At 42.6% G+C, this 26,827-nt stretch overlaps 1 protein-coding gene and 1 long non-coding RNA gene across 2 annotated transcripts in view; one reads left to right on the top strand and one right to left on the bottom strand.

The window, feature by feature from the left end:
- Positions 1-568: 568 nt before the first annotated feature.
- Positions 569-26,827, bottom strand: part of ADAMTS12 (ADAM metallopeptidase with thrombospondin type 1 motif 12) — a 601,127-nt gene continuing 574,868 nt past the window's right edge. The window contains exon 24 of the mRNA XM_069745983.1: positions 569-3,545. Coding sequence (XP_069602084.1) covers positions 3,406-3,545 — 140 coding nt within the window. The 3' untranslated portion in view covers positions 569-3,405. The remainder of the gene's footprint in view (positions 3,546-26,827) is intronic.
- LOC138660464 (uncharacterized) overlaps positions 21,006-26,827 on the top strand; it is a 148,229-nt gene continuing 142,407 nt past the window's right edge. Inside the window, exon 1 of the long non-coding RNA XR_011317866.1 lies at positions 21,006-21,121. This is a non-coding gene — a long non-coding RNA (uncharacterized lncRNA). The remainder of the gene's footprint in view (positions 21,122-26,827) is intronic.

The following is a 26,827-nucleotide window of genomic DNA, read 5'->3' as shown; positions in this document are numbered from 1 at the left end:
TAAGCCCACCGGCATCAGGGGCTTATCTACAGCATTCTGCAATGCTGTAGATAAGCCCCTGATGTATCCTAAAAGACGAGAAAAAGAGGTTAGATTATACTCACCTGGGCGGCGGTTCGATCCGGAGGGCGTCGCGGTCCGGATCCGGGGCCTCCCATCTTCATAGGATGACATCCTCTTCTGGTCTTCATGCTGCGGCTCCGGCGCCGGCGTACTTTGCCCTGTTGAGGGCAGAGCAAAGTACTGCAGTGCGCAGGTGCCGGGAAAGGTCAGAGAGGCCCGGCGCCTGCGCACTGCAGTACTTTGCTCTTCCCTCAACAGGTCAGATAAAGTACGCCTGCGCCGCAGCGTGAAGACCAGAAGAGGACGTCATCTGATGAAGATGGGAGGCACCGGACTGGACCGCGACGCCCACCGGATCTGACCGCCCGCCCAGGTGAGTATAATATAACCTCTTTTTCTCATGTTTCAGGATACATCGGGGGCTTATCTACAGCATTACAGAATGCTGTAGATAAGCCCCTGATGCTGGTGGGCTTACCTCACCCTCGATTTTGGGGGTGACAGGTTCCCTTAAAGTGTAGCTGTCATTTCAGCAATGTCTGTTTCGGCCTCTAGCTCCTCCCTCTGCATAGAATTTTATAAGCACCAACTGTTATCTTTTAGCTCAGTAATGGGGAGGTCTATTCACCAAAGCCAAATTTTACCCAGAGATTGACAATTTTGAGAATGAATTATTTGTCCTGGCGGAGAAAAAAGCAGATTCCTCTGATAAGATATATTACAAAATTTCTTATTTTCATGTATACTATAGATTTCTGGAAAAAAAAAATGTAAAAGATGGTTACTCTTTACACCCAATAATAGCTACTTCCTCCCTTAAAGGGATTGTCCACTATTCGAAAAAAAAAAAAACGGGGTCTCTTCGTAATGTGTCGTTGTATTCTGTTAGCGGCTGATAACTTGCAGCCTTCATACCTCAATCATGAGATTGCCAAGGAATACAGGGCTCAGTGAGGAGGAGCAGAGACAGAGGCTGTTATCTACAGAACTCAGCCTTTAGGTGACTTTACACCTCCCAATTTACAGTAGAAAAAAAAGGCCAATCAGTAATTATTTACCAATCTCCGGTCATTCATTAGCCGATTTATAAAGGCAGACCGTGCACTAAACCCTCTACCGTGGATCTGTAATAAATTGTTCTGCTATTGTTCTCGGCAGCTCGAGTCCTTTTTATGCAGGATGATGTGCTGCAGAGAATGATGATATTTTGTGTAGCAGAAAGGATAATTTTATGTGCTGATGATCGTGAAACTAGAGTTCCTAAGAACCCCCATTGCAGTGCAAAGGCACCTTTAGTGTTTACTGTCAATCAAGCAGCAGGGGGCGCTGCCGGTCAGGGAAAACTAAGGAGAAGACATGGACTGCAAGTGTACATTCATCTGCCAGCGCACTTGCAGTCTAATTTTCTAATTTACATAAAGATAAAAATAAGGATTTTCCTGCAATGAAGCAACAGATCTGGAAGATAAAGGTCTTGTTCTAATCGGTGCATCACAACATCTGGTTTCCCACCTAAACCATTGCTGACAGATTCCATTTAAAGGGGTTGTCCTGGATGAGAAAAACATGGCTGCTTTCACCCAGAAATATCTGTCCATGGGTTCTTTAATGTATTCGTGCTGCAATACCCGACACAAAATAACAGAGGTGGTGCCGTCTCTGGAAGAAAAAAAAAACATGTTCTTCTAGTCCAATACAATCCCTTTAAACAGCCCATTAATAAATGACAGCGTTGCATCGGGGGCCGTGACTGCTACCTGATGTCTACGACTGTCGTCCGACACATTATCACCTTTGATTATTAGTTACAGATGTCGCATTGATGACATTTATAGTAATAGTTCCTGTAATCCTGAGATCAGATATGCGACTGTCTCTGCACTATCTTTTTTTAATTAATTAATTTTTTAAAACTTTTTTATAATGGACCCATATAAAAAAAATCACCATTTTTTATATATTTGCACAAAAAATTCAAAATGAGCTCAATGTCTAAAGGAACATCCCAGTTTCCTAAAAATGTATGTGATACAATTGTCTTACTTTTGAGTATCAATATATTAGTTTTAAGCTCTTTGTTTGCTGTCAATAGCATCAATTATTGATTACATCCAATGGATAAATATAATGCCTTCATGTTTTTCATTTTGCAGCATTTTATAGGTTGAGCAGTGCTGGAGAGCAGCTCTCTCTTCCCCTCTCCCAGTGGGAAATCCCAGCAGAAACTAAAACAGTAATGGCGGCTGATTAGCCTATACAGCAGCATGTAAATCATTGTTTGCCTCTCTCCGCTAATGCTAGTTACCTTTTTTCAAACGTCACATCATTTTTACTGATTACATTCAGCAAAACTGTACGAAACAATTCACCAAATTCAGCTTCCGATGTTTTGTAACTATACATATTGACTACTAAAAAACTACTGCAATTCACTGGGCAAATATATGCCACAAAGCAAGTTGGATGTTAAAGTACTTTCTTCTTGGAAGCATAATTTGCTATTGACAGGTGGTAGGAAAAAATATTTCCTATCCCCAACAAATTGATGCTTTCATATTAGTGTAGAACTTTCTGTTATACAAAAATATTTTTCATTTTTTGCTGAAACCGGAAAATCCTTTTAATTTGTCCATTGACCAATCCATTTTATAGGTGTACTAGTACTTTAGAAAATTGACCGGGGTAGGTATGTGAGAAGAAAATCTACTTAATTCTTAGAAGAGAACCTTTACCTTGCCGCACATCCTATCCTTATGAAGACATTTCTTGACAATGTCGGACTGGATTGGCAAAGGCCCACCAGTAACACTGACTCTGTTCAGCTACGTGTAAAAATAACCTGATCCTAGTACACAAATTTACTTTTTTTTCTATGTAATATTAATTTGGCTAGCATGTTTAATGGTTAGATTTTACCTTTTTTTTAAATTGGGAATTAAGTGTAATAGCACTACTCATTAGTACTCCTTGACAGGGGGCCTAGCAGAGGATTTTCCTGTCCTCCGATGGGCCAGTCCGAGCCTGCTTCCTGATCCTAAGTTGATATTGAGCATGCAGTGCTGTCACAGGGAAAAGTAAAGTAAAGGGTAAATGGGCACAGATCTAATATATCTGCAATCAGACAGGAGCTTTACAAATGAGAGTTTCTTGTACAGAGAAGATTTTCCTTTCTGGACATGATCATTGTGATCACACCTACTGTCAGAAAACGGAATTGCACCCCAGTTTGAAAAAAAAAATCTTTTGCATCAGTTCCTGCATTGTAGGTGTTGCAGCGCCAAATATGTCATTATTAGTTATGGCTGAACATGGTACAGTAATGGACTTGATGGAAACAATGGCTCAGCCTCCGGGGCGGAAATCTTCGTTTCTTGCACATGTGATGCAGCACTGAGACTGGATGCCTTTCAGAGAACACTTCCCAACAGATTTCACAGTATTGCAGAAATTAATTGACAGCTTGTCTTTTTTGCAGGATAGATCTGTGCGAAGGAAACATAAGAGAAACATCAGAAAGGAAATAAATGTGGGAGATCGATCAAACAGAGAACTAACAGACGGCAAATATAACACATACATATATGATATGGAGAGAAGTATAGGACACATGTCTGAGTCTATGAATTCACATTTCTCATTCAGCCCCTTAACCCCCTGTGGATGAACATGACCGGTTCACACCCTAACTCCATCCAACACCAATAATGGTGATTGTGAGCCTGGCCTCCCCCCAATATCAGGTTCTGACTTCCAAATGATCTTCTGGGGGAAGGGGCAAAAAATCCAACAGACACCTCCAACATCTTGTACAAATCCTTCCAAGAAAAGTGGGAGCTTTTATATCTGCAGAGAGACAGGTTCCATAAATCTGCCTAACTCCTTAGCATCAAAGTTGGATCTACCTTCCCGACGAGGTCAAATTTTTCAATTCTGACGTGTATCAATTTACGAGGTAATAAAGTTAGATTGCTTTTACATATTCCAGTGATCCTGAAAATGTTTTTTTCGTGACACATTGTACTTTATGTTAATAGTAAATTTTGGTTGATATGATTTCCGTTTATGACATTATCACAAATTTGTCAGAAAATTGCCATTTTCACACTTTGAATTTTATGCTTACAAAATAGATATTCATAGCACACAACATAGTTAATAAATAACATTTACCACATGTCAATTTCATGTCAGCATTATGTTTTTATCCAACTTCTTGGGATGTTAAAAAAGTTAAAAGTTTAGCAGAAATGTTTCATTTTTTCAATAAATTTGCAAAACCTGTATTTTTAGGGACTACATAAAGTTTGAAATGACTTTGAAAATATTTATAACTTTTCAGGTGCTTCAGAAGAATTAGTGCAAACCAGAAAGAATAATTATGTTTTTCTTACTAAAAATGATGTTTTAAGCCTTGAATTTTTCATTCTAACAAGGGTAAAAGGAAAACATGGATCCCATAATTTGTTCAGAACTTTCTTTTGAATACACTGATACTCCATATGTGATGGGAAACTACTGTCTGGGCAAATGGCAGGGCTCGAAAGAGATGGGGTGGTATTTGATTTTTGGTGAGCAAATTTATCAGGAATAGATTGCGAAAGCCATGTCACATTTGTAGAGCCCATCACGTGCCACAACAATCAAAAAATTTGTTAACGTAACTGATTAATTGATTAACTGACCAGCACTTCCTATTGAATTATAGATATGAATATAAATATAAAAAGTTAGTTGTATGAAAAAGTGCTGAAAATAAATTAAAGCAGCTAATTAACTGATTAATACTAATTAACAAGTGCAGCAACTCTAAATTATAGATAGAGAATATGCATATGTGTATCTGCTGTAGGGGTTCACTTTCTCTGGCACCAGTTGAGGTAGGCACACGCATGAAGTTGCTTGGCGCAAAACAATTAGATTTATTATAGTGCATAAATCACCAACACAAAAGGAGAGCAAACAGCCCTTCTCCGGCATACAAAGAAGAATAAGGAACACCATTTATAAGTCCAGCTCTCTCTCAACTCCTGTCGAGGAGACCAGCACCAAGAAATCTTTCACCTCTCACTCACAGATACAACTGAGGCAGCTGCTGCCTTAAACAAGCCTCTCAAACCCTGGAAGTGGAGAATGGGAACAGCCAGTCCCACACAGCTCTTCGGGCTGTTCCTAAAACCCGGACCCAAAATCAGAAGCGCTTGTCACACTGTTTCTCCTCTGGTCACTCACTGACAGAAGACTGGAGGAGAAAAATGTTCTGCATAAAGAAAATCACCAGTTTGTTAATGAAGTATTACACAGTGAGTTGTTAATGTAAAAGATGGCAGGTCAGGTCCTCCAGATAGAGAGAGACAGAGATACTCCTGAACAGAAATCTTCACTGCATGAACTCTCCAGTCACTAATAATAATAACTAATAACGATAACTTTAATTACGGTCTATAGCGCTATCATATTCTGATGCATTGTTTAGGGTACAGGGAAAAGACGTTTCCAAAGTGGACAACCCATTTAAAAAGGAAAGTGAAGTGTTTCTACTATAAAAAGGAAAAAAAATATTTTAACAATGAATTTAAAAAGGAACATCCACAAAAACCAGACAAGACAAGATTTACTATATTGATTTTCAACATCACAGAAAATATAATCAATTCCATGCGGCCTGTGAGGAATCTAAAGAACGTTGCTTAAGTGTGAAGAAAAGTCGTGAATCTGGACCTGGTGGGAGTCAAATCAGGAAACAAAATTCGGCAGCCAAAGTTTCCCTTATTTTGCAAAGTTTGAATACACGTAAATAAACGAGGACCGGAGTGTTCTCTTTACCTAATTACAACATTATTGTTATAACCTCGGCGAACCTCCTCCAGGGTAGACAATATTGAACTTATCTCATAACGCTGGAGTTACATTGATCACTGTATGGCGGTATAACATGAGCACTGTATTTAGTTAATAAATGCTTTTTTTCAGCTGGCTTTATGTTAGTTATATGTCCATCATGCCATTCCTAGAGGAAGACAAGTCTTCTGTATTTGATCTGTATTTGATCCCTTGTTCAGATTAAACATGAACGCCATGTACCCCGATTGCTCTTCAGAAGAGCCTTTCTCCCGTTATGGGGGCACTGTGGTATTTTGTAATCTTTTGTCAATGACAGACATGTCCCCATCCAATAATAACCACTCTGTAATTTTTATTGCCATCATTACGGCCAACTTCCCATCTGTCCCAGATCCAGCTGAACATTTGTGGATGTCGTAATCTGTCTCTCTGTCCCGGGAGGTCATCGGCCTCTGGAGTATCCTTTGCTACTGTTTCGAATTCGCTTAAAAACTTTTTGGATTTTATTTCTCTTATGTCCAAACCTATTCGAAATTCATATATATATATATGTGTGAGAGTATAGCCTTAGCTGAATATTGTTACACACTTGTCCCTGATATCACAGGCTCTGCTTCCTTCACCTCAGTCTGCTGCCCTCTGTTGTGCTCCATGTCGGATTTTGCAGGTTGCCTGGCTTGGCTCAGTGACTTCATCCCCCTAGTCCTACTTAAAGTGCATCAGGACACACAGCTGTGTTTTAGGATCCAGATTCAAGATTTTATTTTAGTGTACTCCACTTCCTGTGTACACCATGCTTAATCTGCTTCATTCCCTGCTGACTTCCACTATATCCATCCTGCTGTTCCCAAGATTCCTGAGTGTGCCACGTTCTCGCTCACCACGTGCCATCCTGCCGGCTGCACCAATGCACCTGGGGCTTTGTGGGTCTACTTCACAAGGCGAACCTAACAATTTTGGTGTGTGACTCTGTATTTCGGACCCCACAATATGTTGGGTAGACCACCATTATTTTCGGCTGTTGCTTCTACATCTACATGCTCAGCTTGGGAATTTTGACTCTATAACATACATTTATACCTATAGTTGAGTGGATGATGACAGAACCCAGAGGAATAGGGAAATTTACCTGAAGAGTGAATTTACCTGAAGAGTGAACATAGCCTTAGAAGAAAAACAGCCTGTAAAGTGCTGCCTAGAATGATTTCCAATGCGTAGCCTTTTCACATCATAAGTGGCAAAGTGTTTGTGTGCCGAAGCTTTCACATCTACCTATTCAGAACTGCATTTCTTCCAAGGTTGAAAAAACATTTAGTAGCAAAGTTGTAAAGTTGAATAACAGTATGAAGGCCGCAGGTTGAGGGTGGATGACGATAGACCATTCGATTTTTAGTTGTACAATTAGTTTCCTAAAAGGCTCGAAGAAAAAGTCTGATTTTTGTGTGCACAACAGCGTCCCTAATGGCCGTGCGTGACTTTGGAGCTTAGTCAAGTGACATACACAAATGGAAACTGTGCAATTATTTTGGGAGCCCTCTTTTTGAGAGAAAATTATTGCACCCCCCTATTATGATTTTTATTAATGACAATGAAAAGACCAAAATGGCCATAGCAGAAGAAACGACACCTTGGAGGTGAGGGGAACCTATGTGACCAGGCCTCAGGCAGAAAGACTGTTCCCACTACTGTGGCAACACTACTTATCCGGGTTTGGAAGGTGGGACTCAGACTAATGTTGCAGCAATCCAGCGACCCGCATGTGGACACTCCGTGCTAGCTTTCCTGTACACTCTGGAATAGATAAGGGCATGGAAATTGCTCGTGTGCAGATGTAATTCATCCTCCAGCCAAACTGCATCCTGACACTACTATAAGAAAGGTCACACAAATAGGGTTCAAAGAAAAATAATGTATTCATTGGTAAAATCGTCCTGATCCAATCACAAACCAAGAATTAGAATATTAACCTGAGAGGCTGGTCTAGAAATCTGACCTCCAGGTTAACTCTATAAATTTACACTTAGAAACCTGTTCACAGATTGAGGGGCAGCCAAGCTGATGTGATCCATTTCATATTCATCCACCCCTCAGGGAGCAGAATGCTAGACTGCAAATTGAAGCATTTCTGTAAGTTTTCTCCCTTTTATTTTACTACTGTGCTGAAAATTTGTATGTCACTTTTTATTTCCATATTCTTTTATATCCTTTTATTGTAAGCACTGTACCTTTTCTATTAAAGCTTAAAACTTTAATAAGTTTGAACCTTGTATACTCTAAAAAATCCATAGCTTTAGAGTGTGTAACCCTGCTGATTGGCAGACAGTAATAGTAATTTCCAGGACTCATCGCCCGTGTATTTGGTGAGTGGTGGCAGCGTGTGTGAGCGGGGTGCATATTCTGTGTTGGGGTGTGACTTATGCTCCCACTGCAGCATAGGACAGAGGCTGAATGCTATACTGAGTGAGAGGAGATAGATTAATCCTTGCAGGCACAGATTAACCCTTGCAGGCACAACACGTGACAAATTCTAAAGACATACTGATAGGGAATCGAGTTCTGCTCTGGAGCACACAACTTATACAGCAGCTCAAGTTAAAAGGTCATAATTTTCTTTCTACCGGTGTGTTGCTGCCATTGAAATAAATTATTTTATTCAGGTGGAGGCAGGTGTTAGCTGTATTACACATCTGGCACCTGTTGTGTATAGAGTCAGCTCAGCTCTTGAGCCCGCACTATACAAGTCCCAAGTACATCCATAGGTACATGGCCACACATCTACAGCGAATGTTGCAATAATAATCTATGTCGACTATTTGACATAAATGTAAGTGTTACCAACCTGTCTGGAGTCGGCTCTGCTCCCTTCATCCCAGTCTGCTAATTTCTCTTGCGCTGCACATCAGGCTTTCCAAGTAGTCCAGCGTGCTCCCATGTTATTATCTACCTACCTAGGCCTTAGGCCTACCAACACACGCCTGTGTCTTGGTAATAAGTAGTGATGAGCGAGTATACTCGTTGCTCGGGTTTTTCCGAGCACGCTCGGGTGTTCTCTGATTATTTGTAAGTGTTCGGAGATGTAGTTTTTGTCACCTCAGCTGAATGATTTACAGATGCTAGCCAGGCTGAGTACATGTGGGGGTTGCCTGGTTGCTAGGGAATTCCCACATGTGTTCAGCCTGTCTAGGAGCCATAAATCATTCAGCTGAGGTGATGAAAACTAAATCTCCGAGCACTTACAAATACTCGGAGATCACCCGAGCGTGCTCGGGAAAACCCGAGCAACGAGTATACTCGCTCATCACTATTAATAAGGCTTTTAATTTGTGCACTATGACCTGCTCAATACCTGTTCCAGGACCTCTGTTATCTGACTGTGACCTCCAGGACCTCTGCCGCCTGTCTGTGGCATCCAGGACCACTGCTGCCTGTCTGCGGCATCCAGGGCTTCTACTGCCTGTCTGCAGCCTCCAGGACTTCTGCTACCTGTCTGCGGCCTCAAGGACCTCTGCTACCTGTGTGCGGCCTTCAGGACCTCTGCTACCTATCTGAGTCCTACAGGACCTCTGCTACTTGTCTGAGGCCTACAGGACCTCTGCTAACTCAACTGTCTGCATGCCTCAACTGTCTGCTGCATAGAATCCTTTTGCCCACCCAGACCTCGGACTTTGAGGATTCAGCTCAACTGATGACCATAACAGAATTTCAAGACAAATGGATCCCAATGGTGCATTAGCAATAATACTGTTGTCATGGGATAGACGCTCTGGCGGGACTGGTTATGTAACTCGCTGTAAATCAACGGGACCTTGTCCAGGCTATGCGGGATCTCACAGCTCATGTGAGTGCACTGTCCCAGATTCCCGCACCCGGTCCCCGAGCTTCTCAACACCTGCAGCACGCAGCCCGGCAGACATCTCATTTGTCTGTTTTCTCACTTCTGCTAATTTTGATGGAGGCATTGTGATGGGGGCTTTGTGAACCTATGCACTGTACATTTTGAGCTGTGCCCCAGCAATTTTTTTTCTGACTGGACAAAAGTGAGCTACCATTTTTCTTTAAAGAAAAAAAAAAAAGGTTGAGTTCCAGCTCCGTAAAATGCAAAAGTTTAATGAAGTCCAACAATTAAAATGAGACACATAACTATGCTCCCTCCGGTGTACATCTCCATGTGAGGAGCAAATGTCGACGCGTTTCGATGCGAAGATCTTTTTCAAAGCCATATCTAGATCTGACTGTGGTTCTCCTATATACTGGGAGCCACCAATCAGATTCAATTCTTAAATCACATGACATTTCATAGAATCCTAATAAAAACAATATAAATCTATACAGATACATTTAAAATATTCACTTTATATTTAACAGTAATGTAACATGGTTTCTGTGCGTTTATTTAATCCCATCGGATGTCTAGTATTTAGATGAAAGATCCAGTACGCCTCCCGTGTAAGGAGACGTCTTCTCATATCCCCGCCTCTCCGAGGCATATTTATCTGCTCTATAGCCTGGACCTGAAAACTAGCAGTATCGCGTGCATGGCAAACTACGAAATGTCTAGAGGCAGCTGATATATTCCTGTTATTACTCGTTGTATTATTAATGTCATGTAAATGCTCCCTAATACGGGTTTTCAATTTCCTTGATGTACAGCCGATATATGACATATTGCATTTATTGCAATCAATTTTATATACCACATTTGTGGAATTGCAATTTATGTACTGTTTGATGTTAAATTTAATTGTGCCTTCCACATTTTGAAAAGTTTTAGTCACAACGGCATGTTTACATGTATTGCAATTATTTGTACCACACCTAAAAAAACCTGGATATTCCAACCATGTTTTTTTCCTTCCCGTTATGTGTGGTTGATATAGGCTGGGGGATATTTGGCTTCCTATAGTTGGAGCCCTTCTGGAAACTATATTTACACCAGATTTTAGAATATCATTTAGTTGATGGTCCTCATAAAGTACTGGCAAATATTTGTGAACAATGTTTTTTATTTCATTGTACTGAGGACTAAATTGAAAACATATATATGGTTTTTTTGCCTGATCTGGATCTGTCTTCCTCACTGATGTTATTAGATCTTTCCGTTCTTTTTTTTCCACTATTTTTTTGCTCTATTAATTACCCAGTTGGGATATTTACGATTTTTTAGTTTATTTTCAATCTGTCTAAATTCCCCCTGGAGATCCTCTGCCAATGAGCAATTTCTTTTAATTCTGGTGAGCTCCCCCACCGGGATAGCCTTGATGGTGTGTTTACTATGGCTGCTTTGTGCATGCAAAATAGTATTGCCACTTACTGGTTTGTGATGAGTTTTAGTGGTGATATTCTGACCATCATATCCCCTGAGATCCAAATCCAAGAAAGATATCTCGGTTCGATCAGTTATATATGTAAACCTGATATTGTATTGATTGTCATTGAGATAATCCACAAACTGTGGTATGGCAGACACATCACCCCTCCATATGATGAGGGTATCATCTATGTATCTGCCATACCACAGCATATCATCCACATAAGGATTCCCCACCGAAAAAATGCATTCCATTTCCCAAAATGACATAACCAGGTTAGCCAGGGAGGGTGAGTACTTAGCACCCATAGCCACTCCTGTTTTTTGTAAATAAAATTGGCCATCAAACAGAAAAAAATTATTGGACAGTAAAAATTGAATCACAGTCAACAAATAATCAAATCCATGGAAAAATTACTAAATTTGGTAAGGTGATATTGTGTGGCTTTTAGTGCCAGCCTGTGAGGGATGCACATATAGAGGGAAATAACATCACAAGACACCCATGAATAATTAGCCTGCCATATTTTACCGTGCCCCCATTGTTGCTCCCTACATACACTTATATTCAGTGTTTAATATAATTGGACCGGTGTTACTTCCAGAAAAGTGAGGACGCTCATTCACTTTATATAGCAGTATGGCCACGGATTTGTCTAGAGACAGGTTGCGAAAAGCTGCACAGGTGTTTGCCACTCAGCAGATGGACCAAATGGAAAACAAAGTCCTCAATGATAATCTCAACAAATTAGAGACTTTAATGATGCAAGAAACAAAAGTGTGGTGGGATCAGACCACTTTAAACAATTATGTGGCTAAAGAGATGATCCCTAGGGGGTTGCGTATTAAGAAACTACCTACAACTATTTACTCTGAACAGTTTTGTGATGAATGGAACTCTATCCTAAGTAACTGTTCCTGTAACCTCATGAAATTAATTATTAAATATGAGGAAAAGAAATTACAAAGTATTCAACAGGAAATGGATGAGACGAATTTAATGCTGGCAGAATATAAAACAGACCCACACTATGATCTATCTATGGTCAAAATTAAAGAAAAGGTGGCAGCACTGGAAGATCTAATTATGGAACGAAAAAAAAAATTCACCAGAGATTCCAGTGATTACCAAGCCAATGTGGTCTATGAATGGGGCAAGTGGACAGATGCCAGTGGGACTCCTAGGTCCATACTTAAACAAAGCCAGTCTCACCAAAAACGCAGCAACTTTAGAAAAAAAACCAAATCACATGTTTATTTTACGTCCTCAGATCCAGATTCATCTGATAATCAGAGTAATGCATCAGACATTTCTTCTAATGAAAAAAGGATGGCTACCCCAAAATACAATTACCGCCAGCCAAAAAACGCAGGAGGCGGGGGGGGGGGCAGAAAGCACAAACGACAGAGGGATGACAACACGCAACAAGAAGCTTCACAAAAAGTAAATAGCTATACAAATGTACTAAATTTATCAACTAGACTCTTGACTGCAGATCAGACCCAGGTATTATCCCTGGGTTTAAATTTTGTGCCAGATCAAAATTTTGATCTATTTACAGCCATCATGGACATAAACAAATTTGTCAGAAATCTGACTATCAAAAAACATTTTTTATTGGGAGAAAATCTGGAAGATACAAGCCAACAGATGGAGAATGTCATTCCCAATGGTACAACAAACGAATTTTCAGACATGGATTTCAAAGATCAGATGACATTGGTTATGCTACAGGATCTCAAATCTGAGGGGATGTCTGACTTTGAAAGAGTTAATTTTTCTCAAGCCTTTGAGACTAAGAACCCATATTACTATCCAGTTCAAGACAGATCTGAATGCATGGATCGTTTTCAAGAGAGTGTAGAGAAAGAACTCAGACAATTATATAATGAAAACAAAAATAACACTGGTAGGAGACATAACAACATATCAAAGAGATATAAGAATGCACTGAGAGAATTGAGAGATATGACAGATATTACCATCAAAATGTCAGATAAAGGGGGAGTAGTAGTAGTGCTAAATACATCTGATTATTACAATAAAATGAAAGAGTTATTATCAGACTCTAACACATATGAAAAATTGAAATGTAATCCTTCCAGTGTAATTACAAAGGAAAGGGATCTGATCATAAAGGAGGGACAGAATTTAGGAGTACTAACCAAAAAACAAATAGAATATATAACGGTAGAAAATCCAATTCTCCCCATTATATATGGGGTACCCAAAATTCATAAAAAAGAGGGGATCCCTCCTATGCGACCAATAGTATCAGGAGTGGGCTCATGCAATGAGAAACTATGTCAGTGGGTAGATTCATGTCTTCAACCATTGGTAAAGCGCACTCCAGGATATATACAAGATTCCAAGGAAGTACTGAGAGTTATGGACGGTAAAATATGGCAGGCTAATTATTCATGGGTGTCGTGTGATGTTATTTCCCTCTATACGTGCATCCCTCACAGGCTGGCACTAAAAGCCACACAATATCACCTTACCAAATTTAGTAATTTTTCCATGGATTTGATTAATTATTTGTTGACTGTGATTCAATTTTTACTGTCCAATAATTTTTTTCTGTTTGATGGCCAATTTTATTTACAAAAAACAGGAGTGGCTATGGGTGCTAAGTACTCACCCTCCCTGGCTAACCTGGTTATGTCATTCTGGGAAATGGAATGCGTTTTTTCGGTGGGGAATCCTTATGTGGATGATATGCTGTGGTATGGCAGATACATAGATGATACCCTCATCATATGGAGGAGTGATGTGTCTGCCATACCACAGTTTGTGGATTATCTCAATGACAATCAATACAATATCAGGTTTACATATATAACTGATCGAACCGAGATATCTTTCTTGGATTTGGATCTCAGGGGATATGATGGTCAGAATATCACCACTAAAACTCATCACCAGTAAATGGCAATACTATTTTGCATGCACAAAGCAGCCATAGTAAACACACCATCAAGGCTATCCCGGTGGGGGAGCTCACCAGAATTAAAAGAAATTGCTCATTGGCAGAGGATCTCCAGGGGGAATTTAGACAGATTGAAAATAAACTAAAAAATCGTAAATATCCCAACTGGGTAATTAATAGAGCAAAAAAAATAGTGGGAAAAAAAGAACGGAAAGATCTAATAACATCAGTGAGGAAGACAGATCCAGATCAGGCAAAAAAACCATATATATGTTTTCAATTTAGTCCTCAGTACAATGAAATAAAAAACATTGTTCACAAATATTTGCCAGTACTTTATGAGGACCATCAACTAAATGATATTCTAAAATCTGGTGTAAATATAGTTTCCAGAAGGGCTCCAACTATAGGAAGCCAAATATCCCCCAGCCTATATCAACCACACATAACGGGAAGGAAAAAAACATGGTTGGAATATCCAGGTTTTTTTAGGTGTGGTACAAATAATTGCAATACATGTAAACATGCCGTTGTGACTAAAACTTTTCAAAATGTGGAAGGCACAATTAAATTTAACATCAAACAGTACATAAATTGCAATTCCACAAATTTGGTATATAAAATTGATTGCAATAAATGCAATATGTCATATATCGGCTGTACATCAAGGAAATTGAAAACCCGTATTAGGGAGCATTTACATGACATTAATAATACAACGAGTAATAACAGGAATATATCAGCTGCCTCTAGACATTTCGTAGTTTGCCATGCACGCGATACTGCTAGTTTTCAGGTCCAGGCTATAGAGCAGATAAATATGCCTCGGAGAGGCGGGGATATGAGAAGACGTCTCCTTACACGGGAGGCGTACTGGATCTTTCATCTAAATACTAGACATCCGATGGGATTAAATAAACGCACAGAAACCATGTTACATTACTGTTAAATATAAAGTGAATATTTTAAATGTATCTGTATAGATTTATATTGTTTTTATTAGGATTCTATGAAATGCCATGTGATTTAAGAATTGAATCTGATTGGTGGCTCCCAGTATATAGGAGAACCACAGTCAGATCTAGATATGGCTTTGAAAAAGATCTTCGCATCGAAACGCGTCGCCATTTGCTCCTCACATGGAGATGTACACCGGAGGGAGCATAGTTATGTGTCTCATTTTAATTGTTGGACTTCATTAAACTTTTGCATTTTACGGAGCTGGAACTCAACCTTTTTTTTTTTTCTTTGGACCATACTCGACTTCCTGCAACGGAGTTCCGTGCACCTGCGTCAATGGTGAGCTGGCTTACTAACTTTCTTTGGTTATTTTGTCACCATTTTTCTTTGCTATCTGAGGACGCTTTGGAGTGGGCTGTGCCATTGTGGGAGCACGAGGACCCTATGATGTGTTCCCTACCATCTTTACTGTCTACCTTCTGGAAAGCCTTTGATGAACCGGGTCATGTCAACTCCACCACTGATTCCATAATGTGACTCAGACAAGGACTACCTCTGTGGAACATTGTGCCATCCAGCTTCAGTCTTCTGATTTGGCCTGGAACAGTGACGCTCTACTGGATGTCTTCTATGCCAGCTTATCCAGTTGGGTCAAAGATGACCTCACTGGTAGAGATTTATTGTCCTCCCTTGATAACTTTATTTACCTTGTCACAAGTGGATTTGCTTTTTACAGAATGGTCTACAGTAAAAGCGCTTGATTCCCAAGTCTCCGATTCTGAAAAATGTTTTAAAAATCTCCTCCCAGAGTGGCTGAACTGTAAAGGTACCGTCACACTTTAGCGACGCTGCAGCGATACCGACAACAATCCGGATCGCTGCAGCGTCGCTGTTTGGTCGCTGGAGAGCTGTCACACAGACCGCTCTCCAGCGACCAACGATCCCGAGGTCCCCGGTAACCAGGGTAAACATCGGGTAACTAAGCGCAGGGCCACGCTTAGTAACCCGATGTTTACCCTGGTTACCAGCGTAAAAAAACAAACAGTACATACTTACATTCAGCTGTCTGTCCCTTGCCGTCTGCTCCTGCACTGACTGCTGGCCGTAAAGTGAAAGCAGAGCACAGCCACAGCGGTGAGTCACCGCTGTGTGACTCACCGCTGTGCTGTGCTTTCACTTTCACTTTACGGCCAGCAGTCAGTGCAGGAGCAGACGGCAAGGGACAGACAGCTGAATGTAAGTATGTACTGTTTGTTTTTTTACGCTGGTAACCAGGGTAAACATCGGGTTACTAAGCGCGGCCCTGCGCTTAGTTACCCGATGTTTACCCTGGTTACCAGCGAAGATCGGCGATGTCAGCGGGACCTCAACGATCAAAAAATGGCCCAGGCAATTCCGACACGACCAGCGATCTCACAGCAGGGGCCTGATCGCTGGTACGTGTCACACATAGCGAGATCGCTACTGAGATCGCTGTTGCGTCACAAAACTTGTGACTCAGCAGCGATCTCGCTAGCGATCTCGCTATGTGAGACGGGGGCTTAACTCATGGAGTTTGGCCTAAACAGATTATCTTCAGCTGACAGATCCCATCAGCTTTCACAGGGATTCCCTTTATATTGTGGTAAACGGAATCATTATTGCATCAATTGTCCAAATAGGGAGAAACTAAGACACTAGACGAAAAGAGAGAAGTATAGACCTGGGATTAACTCTTTCCTCCAATAAAAATAAATTACTCATGCCTATAGGCCCCTTCACATTAAGCGACGCTGCAGCGATACCGACAACGATCCGGATCGCTGCAGCATCGCTGTTTGGTCGCTGGAGAGCTGTCACACAGACAGCTCTCCAGCGACCAACGATCCCGAGGTCCCCTGGTAACCAGGGTAAACATCGGGTTACTAAGCGCAGGGCCGCGCTTAGTAACCCGATGTTTACCCTGGTTACCATCCTAAAAGTAAAAAAAAACAAACACTTCATACTTACCTAACGCTGTCTGTCCCCGGCGCTGTGCTTTCCTGCACTCCTCCTGTACTGGCTGTGAGCCCAGCGGCCGGAAAGCAGAGCGGTGACGTCACCGCTCTGCTTTCCGGCTGACCGACGCTCACAGCCAGTGCAGGAGGAGTGCAGAGCAGAGCGCCGGGGACAGACAGCGGTAGGTAAGTATGTAGTGTTTGTTTTTTTTACTTTTACGCTGGTAACCAGGGTAAACATCGGGTTACTAAGCGCGGCCCTGCGCTTAGTAACCCGATGTTTACCCTGGTTACCAGTGAAGACATCGCTGGATCGGTGTCACACACACCGATCCAGCGATGTCAGCGGGAGATCCAGCGACGAAATAAAGTTCTGGACTTTGTTCAGCGACCAACGATCTCCCAGCAGGGGCCTGATCGTTGGTCGCTGTCACACATAACGATTTCCTTAACGATATCGTTTGCTACGTCACAAAAAGCAGCGATATCGTTAACGATATCGTTATGTGTGAAGGTACCTTTAGTCTGTTTCTTACAGCTCCTATGTGTTCAATGGACAAACACTGGACAGCAGGGAATTTTATGGATTTCTCCCTGGACAACTGGCTGACAATTTCTTTAATTTCTTTGCAGACATTCCTGACGCTAGTCTCCATGAATGGCTCAACACTTTCTGGTGGTCGTATCCAGTTCTGACACAGAAGTTAACTCTCCAGATTGGTGCACTACACATGGAGGACATTTTTTTTTTTTTTTTTACTTTTTACACTCTCTGATGTACTGGTGCTTCCGGGACTTCCCTGGCTATGGCTACACGCTCTGGTCATTGACTGGTCTTCTAACCAGTGTGCAGTGAGGATCATCTTGTCAAAACTATTTCAAGACTTTGCATCAAACAGTGTCTAAAAATGTCTGCTCTGCTTTGGCTGCCTGTACTGTTCCTGTCTACTGTCAGAACTCCGTAGATGTCTTCTACAAGTTTTGGAGTCAAAGAGAACCGCAGGGAAAACCTAACAAAGCCTGAGTGTGTTCTTGCTTTTGCTGTTATGGACTCATTTGGGAGGGGCCCTAAGGGTTGGGGGTACTGTTACCAACCTGTCCCGGGTCTGGGCTCTGCTCACTTTATCCCGTTCAGCTAAACTCTCTGATTTTCCATGTCAGGCTTTCCAAGTAGCCGGGCATGCTCCCATATAATCATCTACCTAGGCCTCTATGAGGCCCACCAAGACACACACCTATGTCTTCTATTAAGACTCTTTGTCTGTGTACTACGACCTGCTTACCACCTGTTTCCGGACCCCTGCTATTTGTCTGTGGTCTCCAGGACCTTATGCCACCTGTCAGCAGTCTCCAGGACCTCTGCTACCTGTCTGCGGTGTCCAGGACCTCTGCTACCTGTCTGCGCTCTCCAAGACCTCTGCTACTGTGGCGCCCCAAGGTCCTGGTCCTCACAGTAGCATTGCTTTCCTCACAGGGAGAGTGATGTTACGTTTAGAAGCGATGAAGGATAACTCTCATCAGGTAATCACAATGCACACAACATGTTCACACTCCTGGCCACAAGGGGGAGCTTTTGATCCTATTTCTAGGTGACTCCCCTATATATATTGTTGTTTGGAGGGAGAGGTCAGATTGTCAGAGAAACAGAAGAGAGCAGACCGACATAGTGTCAGAAGGTCTGAAGGGGCCGTGTAGTCTGAAGTACTACAGTTCCTGAAGAAAGAGACATACAGAAGGAAAGAACATCGTTCAGTGAGAGTGAAGGAGCGCGAGGCACAGGCAAGGACACCAGGGGGAGGACAGCAGCGAGCAGGCTGTCTCCCTGGCAGCTGGATTACCAAGGTTGTAAGGGACTCTAAGACTTACATCAAAGACTGGCAGGACAGCTGAACTGCAAGTTACCTGTCCGCCACACACACCTGAAGACACAGTAACACATAGAGACTGGGGCATGATAGAGTCCCTGTAAAAAGGCTCGAGTTACCTATCATACAGGTATTGTCCTATCCTATATGGGGGACATAGAGAACTGTAAGGACCTTATCTGAAGCCATAGGCAGTAAGGGACTACAACACCACCGCGCTAGAGGAAGGCTTTTAACTCCACCTGGTAAAGGGGACTCTGGATTCGCTTCCAAGCCGGCCGGACCCTGCCTGTACCTGTGATCTGGTAACCTGGACTGTGGCTGCCTGAAGTCTTCAGTAAACCAGGTAAAGAGACTGCAAACCTGTGTCCTCCATTCTTTACTGCACCATTCACAATCTTCCATCTACACACCAGGAGCCCTGGGGATATACTTCACCTGTGGGAAGGTATACCATCTAGCTGCCATAACATCACCCCAGAGGACCCCTTAAAGCAGCGTCGGTTCCCACTGACCAAATACCACAGGTGGCGTCACGTACATAAACTTTATTCAATACCCCTTTTACATGGGCGCCCAGGGCCACGGACTTGGTCGCCACCATGACATCCCCCTGTGAACACCGGACCCGGTACCGGGTACCCCACGGCACTGGTGGGCGACTCATCATGGCGTCACGAAGAGACTGTGTTGTGTTGAGAGACTGTGCATTGTAAATTTCCACCAAAACTGCCGCCATTCTAGTGCCACGAGGAGCGCTGGAAAAGAAAAGTGCGCCATCATGGGTGGGAACTGTGTGGCCACTCCAAATACTACTGTACCATATGGACATGCCCATCAGCAACTGAGATCCTCCTCCTGATCCTGAATGGCAGTAGAAAGAGGAAGAAGAAGTTCCACCCCCTAAGGAGAGAGCGGGAAAGAGACGAGGATGCAGCAAGGAACGTGGAGGACGACATGGCGAGCAGCCCGGACCCAGAACCTGGGGCGGAAGCCGAGGACTCCCCCAGCCACCAGGATGGGAGCCACGGCAAGCCGTCTACAAAAGTCCCGGAGTTCTTGCAAACGGAGGTGTAAGAACGCACCACCAACTCCTGCGGATGCAGCTGAGCACCGTACCGGGTGGAAGGAGGCCTTCATTGCAAGACTTACCAGACTTCCGTCGGCAGCCTCGTCTGGTCTGGAGCGGGAAGGAAGATCCAGCGCCCCGGAACCAGAAAGAGCGGCACTGCTGAAAAAGATAGCGGTGCCGACGAAAGACCTACAGCCTGCACCTTTGACGCCAGCAGAGCCGGAAAGTGAGACACCGCTGAAGAAGACGACAACACCGCGGCCTGTCCAGCGACCAGTGACTGCAGCTTCAGCAGCAGAGCAGACCGGCATCGGAGGGACCGCATCTGAAGCAGGTATGAGGAACGACCCTGCCCTGTGACCGACCCTGCTCCAACGACTGCTCCTGCCCCAGCTACTAACTCTGCTCCAGTGACTGACCTTACCGCGGCCACCAACTGTGCCACGCTGCAGGCCGATGAGTCACTGGTAGGCCTGCTCCTAGCACCATCAGACCCCCGACCTGGTTGGGGCCATTACAATGTTCCCTGGGACCATGACTCTGATATGGGGAAACAGCAACCCCTGGTCCAGCAAGCAGAGTATGAGAAAAGAGCTATGCAGAGCCATCAGACCACAGATTCTGAACTAAAACAACTTGAGTCACCTGTTGTGACATTTGCAGACAGCTTTTCCCATTCAGGAAACAGTAGCAGCCGTCCAAAGCAACCCTGGCAAAGGAGATAAACAGTTTTGCTTGCAAGTTTGAACATGACTGTGAATAGTTAAAAGTTGACTGTTTAAAAGTTTTGTTCTACCTGGCCAGGGTTTTTGCACTAAGAAGTTTAACTGTTTCTAAGAACTGCTGAATCATGAACTGTGCATGATCAAGAACTTTCCACTGCACATAGTTGGCACCTCTTTAGGTGCTTCCTACTGGTTTTACAAAGAAGCTTTTAAGAGACTGTTTCTAATATTGCTGTGAAAGACGCCTTGTTTTACAGAGACCTGAAGAAAAACCCGTTTGGCGCAGCAGGATTCCGGGTCTGGATACACGCCTTGTAGCCCGCACAACCCTACGTTGGGAGTTCGTGACGGGTCCATCGCATCGTTGCTGCTTTTTTAAAGGTATTAATTGACTTGAGTAATAATTGCTCAATTAAATGCACTACCTCCGTACGGAAAAATGTTAAAAAATGTTTGCATCTTAAAGGGAATGTTAACTAGTTGCACTTTATTAAAGTGATAATGTTTGATAGTATTAAAGATAGTATTGTATACAGAAAATACTAGTGGGAGACAGTGACTAAGAATAAAGTTGAAACTTTGCACTGATAGGAAAGTGATTGATGTTGTTAGAAGAAGTGAGCTATTATAATATTATATGCAGGTAATATTGAGATACAGTAAAGGTTTAGAAATTGGAAATAAAACTAATGTTCAGTTTTGCACTTTGAATAAAGAGAAATCTAGATAGTATACCCATAAGGGTAGTTGCAATTGATAGGATAAGTTCTATTGTTGAAAATATCCATATTATGTAAATATGTTCTGCAACGTTCAAGCATCAATTCCTCCTATAAAGGGAAGCTCCAGTTTACATTAACCAGATTTACATGTTTACAGCATTTAAAAATTTGTATGTCTTTTTTGCTAATAAAGTGTGGGAGTGTGGCGCCCCAGGGTCCTGGTCGTCACAGTAGCATTGCTTTCCTCACGGGGAGAGTGATGTTACATTTGGAAGCGATGAAGGATAACTCTCATCAGGTAATCACAATGCACACAACATGTTCACACTCCAGGCCACAAGGGGGAGGTTTTGATCCTATTTCTAGGTGACTCCCCTATATATATTGTGGTTCGGAGGGAAAGAGAGGTCAGATTGTCAGAGAGACAGAAGAGAGCAGACCGACATAGAGTGTCAGAAAGTCTGAAGGGGCCGTGTAGTCTGAAGTACTACAGCTCCTGGAGAAAGAGAAATACAGAAGGAAAGAACATCATTCAGTGAGAGTGAAGGAGAGCGAAGCACAGGCGAGGACACCAGGGGGAGGACAGCAGCGAGCAGACTGTCTCCCTGGCAAAGCGCAGATAACCGGTAGCCGTATTACCGAGGTTGTAAGGGACTCTAAGACTTACATCAAAGACCGGCAGGACAGCTGAACTGCAAGTTACCTGTCCTCCACACACACACACACACAGAAACACAGTAACACATAGAGCCCGGGGCGTGATAAGAGTTCCTGTAAAAAGACTCGAGTTACCTGTCATACAGGTATTGTCCTATCCTATATGGGGGACAGAGAGAAGAACTGTGAGGACCTTGAGGAAGGCTAGAGGAAGGCTTTTAACTCCACCTGGTAAAAGGGACTCTGGATTCGCTTCCAAGCCGGCCGGACCCTGCCTGCCCTGTAATCTGGTACCCTGGACTGTGGCTGCCTGAAGTCTTCAGTAAACCAGGTAAAGAGACTGCAAACCTGTGTCCTCGTTCTTTACTGCACCATTCACCATCTTCCATCTACACACCAGGAGCCCTGGGGATATACTTTACCTGTGGGAAGTTGTACCATCTAGCTGCCATAACATCACCCCAGAGTACCCCTTAAAGCAGCGTCAGTCCCCACTGACCGAATGCACTTTATTCAATACACCCTTTTACATGGGCGCCCAGGGCCACGGACCGGGTCACCACCGTGACATCCCCCTGTGAACACTGGACCCGGTAACACTGGACCCGGTACCGGGTACCCCACGGCCCTGGCGGGCGACTCACTACCTGTCTGCGGTCTCCAGGACCTCTGCTACCTGTCTGCGGTATCCAGGACCTCTGCTACCTGTCTGCAGTCTCCAGGACCTCTGCTACCTGTCTGCACTCTCCAGGACCTCTGCTACCTGTCTGCGGTCTCCAGGACCTCTGCTCCATGTCTGCGATCTGTAGGACCTCTGCTTCCTGTCTGCAATCTCCAGGACCTCTGCTACCTGTCTGCAGTCTACAGGACCTCTCATACCTGTCTGCGGTCTCCAGGATCTCTGCTCCATGTCTGCGGTCTTCAGGAACTCTGCTACCTGTTCCCAGACTCCAGTCTGTCCGCAGTCTCCCATAGCTTTACTCCCTTTTTTCCCCACATACCTTAACTGCCTGCTGCACTACTGCCCATGGCTCGTGTGCCCACCTGGAACTTGGGCTTTAAGGATCCACTGCACCTGGTGAGTCTAAAAGTTAGTAAGCTGGAGTAGCTATACGGGTTGCATAGATTGCCGTAATAATCAGACATATATGTTTGCCCTGGTAAAATAAATGCAGATTTGTAATATATCTTTATATTAATTGGACTTCCATTATTTTTAAACAAATCTGCAAATCCCTTGCACTTCCTGCAGACACCACTAGGGAGGGCTCACTGCACACTGTTTTTGAGCTCCCCCTAGTGGTGGCTACAGCCAGACTGAAGTTTATAAATTACCTCCAAGTCTACGCAGGGGATTCGGAGCGCTGTATCAGATAGAGAAACTAATCTCCAAGTGCTATAAACATATAATATAATTAAAAGCAAAGAGTGAATAATTAATGAACAACTCCTGAAAATCACCATGGGCGACATTCCCTATAAGTACATGGTCACGGCTTTGACTGCTGCACATTTATTTCTCTTCCATACTGGTCATACAGTGCAGGGATACAATGGTGTCATACTGGAGATTTCCATCTATATTCGCAGTACAACATATCACACTCTGCTTACAGGGAACATGACAATTCCCCCCCGATCGAGTCCCGTAAATTCATGTAGACATTACAGATATTAATTATCTCCATTTTTCCGCGGTTATTTTGAGACCACAGCGGGGCCTGTAAACAATAATGTGCTGAAGCGAGGACGTCACACTAATTGTAGGCGCCTAGAAGACAAGTGTACCGGGTTAACATCTGTAGACAATCTTCCGTTATGTTGTCAGATAAATTGCAGATAATTGGCTGATTGGATACTTAACCTTTGTGTAATATACACCGAGTGCTACATTGTGATAATAAAGGAATACAAGTCGTTAAATTGCAGGCGTCCTACATACACCAGGAGGGGAAAAGCTCGGTGACTAACAGATCATATCGGGTTCACAGGCTGCGGACACGTACCATCCTACCTGTGAATGACCCCGACACTGAACTGAACCTATGGACTAGAAATCTTCCCTCTCCGCCTCATCCGTGCAACCAGAGCCAGATGACGAGGACAACTGCCCTCAGATCAGAACCACCGATGAGCTTCCAGATTCCAGCTTACTTTAGGGGGCCCGTGACCGCTCCTGGCATATAGTGCCAGATGTCAGTGGCGATAGTCACATGAGTGACTTGAGTGTGGCTGATCGCATATGACGTAATATCCCGTCACTGGGTATAAAGTCCCAGGTCACCGCGATGGGATAGTACGTCATATGGGATTAAGGGGTTAATGAAACACAACTACAAACATGATTTTTTTTTCAGCCGAAAGTTCATGCATTTAAGAAAAAATAAATTGTGCCCAAAGGTGAACATTCCCTTTATCCTCTCACAACATTTGACTTAAGTTTACGTCATGGTCAGGAAGGGGGTTCTCGCAAAATGACGATCAACACCAGGAGCTCGGCTTAAGTGAAAGCCAAGCCTCGGCTGTCATTGCCAGGAGTGGTGCCCGAACAAACCTGGGCCATTTCACTACCTAAATGCCGCAATCAATAATGATCGCAGCATTTATAAGGCTAGGAGTGGGACGGGGCTCCCTCTCCCTTCAGATCGGCGATCCTGCAACGTTATAGAGAGGGACCGATCTAACTCGAGGCTGTCATGACCACCTCCGGATCAGCCAACTATGACAAGCCTGTTAGACCATGCTGAGAGCATGGTCTAAGAGGCTTCTGTCAGTGCAACACTGACAGGTACAATGCATTTTAGTGCAGGGACTACACAAACAAGTAAAAGTAAAATAAAAAAAAATAAAATATTTTTAAAAATCATAAAATAAATACAGTAAATGAAGAAGGCGAAAAAATATTAAACCAATAAATAGGTATTTTTATGTAAAAATTAATAAAATAAATTGAACCATCGTGCCTGGAACAACCCAACTTGCCAAAGTTTTACACTATTTAACCCCTTCAGTGAACGCCGTAATTTTCTGGTAAATAAAAAAGTGGCAAAAAGCTATGCTTTTTTCTTATAACGCCAAAAAATTGGAATAAAATGGTACAGCTGAAAACGTCAACTTGTCCCGCATAAACCAAGTCGCCAAACAGCTCCATCAACAGAAAATAACAAAAAAAGTTATAGCTCTCACAATAAAGCGATGCAAAAACAATTCTTTTTTCTATAAAATAGTTTTTATGGTGTAAAAGCAGCAATACATAAAAAAAGTTATAAATCTGGTAAAGTTGTAATCATACTGACCCGAAGAATAAAGCTGCCTTATCATTCTAACCATTTGGTAAATGGCATAAAAAAAAAACTGTTCCTGAATTGCTGGTTTTGTTCATTCTGCTTTCCAAAAATCGGAATAGAAGGCGATAAAAAGTCACGTGCCCGAAAATGGTACCAATTAAAAGGTACCCAGGAGAAATGGCACAACAAACTATGAGCTTCATTTTTCTCCAATTAGCCCTTTTAAAAATTAAAAACTTGGAGCTGAAAGAACATTTCTTCACCGCCCAAATGTATACAATTCTGTGAGGCACATGTGGTGTCAAGATGCTCACTTCAGCCTTAGATGAATTCATTGGGGGGTGTAGTTTGTAAAATGATGTCACTTATGGGGGGGGGTTTCTGCTGTTCAGGTACCTCAGGTTATAAATTCTGTAAAGCTTCTGTGTGTTCAGGGTGCTCACCACACCTCTAGATAAGTTCCTTGAGGGGTATTGTTTCCAAGATGTGGTCACTTGTGGGGGTTTTCCACAGTTTCAGCATATCAGGTTCTCTGTAAAAGTGACATGGTGTCTGCTATCTATTCCAGCCAATTTTGAGTTCCAAAAGTCAAATGGCGTTCCTTCCCTTCCGAGCACCGCCATGCGCCCAACAGTAGTTTTCCACCACATATGGGTTATCAACGTACTCAGGAGAAATTACACAACAAATTATATAATCCTTTTTCTCCTGTTACCCTTGTGAAAATACTAAATTTGAGGCTTAATCAACATTTTAGTGGGAAAAAGTAAATTTTTTTTCCTTCCGCATTTGCTTTAACTCCTGTGAAGCAACTGAAGGGTTAAAAAACTTCTTGAATGTGATTTTGAGCACTTTGAGGGGTTCAGTTTTTAAAATCGTGTCACTTTTGGGTATTTTCTGAAATATAGACCGCGCAAAATCGCTTCAAATATGATGTGGTCCCTACAAAAATTGGTTCTGTAAATTTTTGTTAATCGCTGATCAACTTTTAACCCTTCTAACATCACAAAAAAAAATTATGGGTTAAAAATGATGCTGATGTGAAGTAAACAAGTGGGAAATGTAATTTATTAACTATTTTGTGTGATATAACTCTCTGGTTTAAGGGAATACAAATTCAAAATTTGAAAATTGCAAAATTTTTGACAAAATTTCGATTCTTTTGTGTTTATTTGTGAAACTATCGTCCAAAATTTACCACTAACATGAAGTACAATGTGTCACGAAAAAACAGCCTCAGAATCAATGGGATACATTGAAGTGTTCCAGAGTTGTTGTCACATAAAGGGGTCAGAATAGTAGTATTTGGCCCGGTCAGGTAGGGGAGAACAGGCTTGAATTAAACATTTACCAAATACAAAGTAGAAAATCACTGGAGTTTGAGAACTATTTATTACCGTAGGTAGAGGAGGATACGTGGC

Source organism: Ranitomeya imitator, chromosome 1, assembly GCF_032444005.1.
Source record: "Ranitomeya imitator isolate aRanImi1 chromosome 1, aRanImi1.pri, whole genome shotgun sequence".
Lineage (NCBI taxonomy): Eukaryota > Metazoa > Chordata > Amphibia > Anura > Dendrobatidae > Ranitomeya > Ranitomeya imitator.
This window is presented reverse-complemented; position numbering and strand designations above follow the sequence as displayed.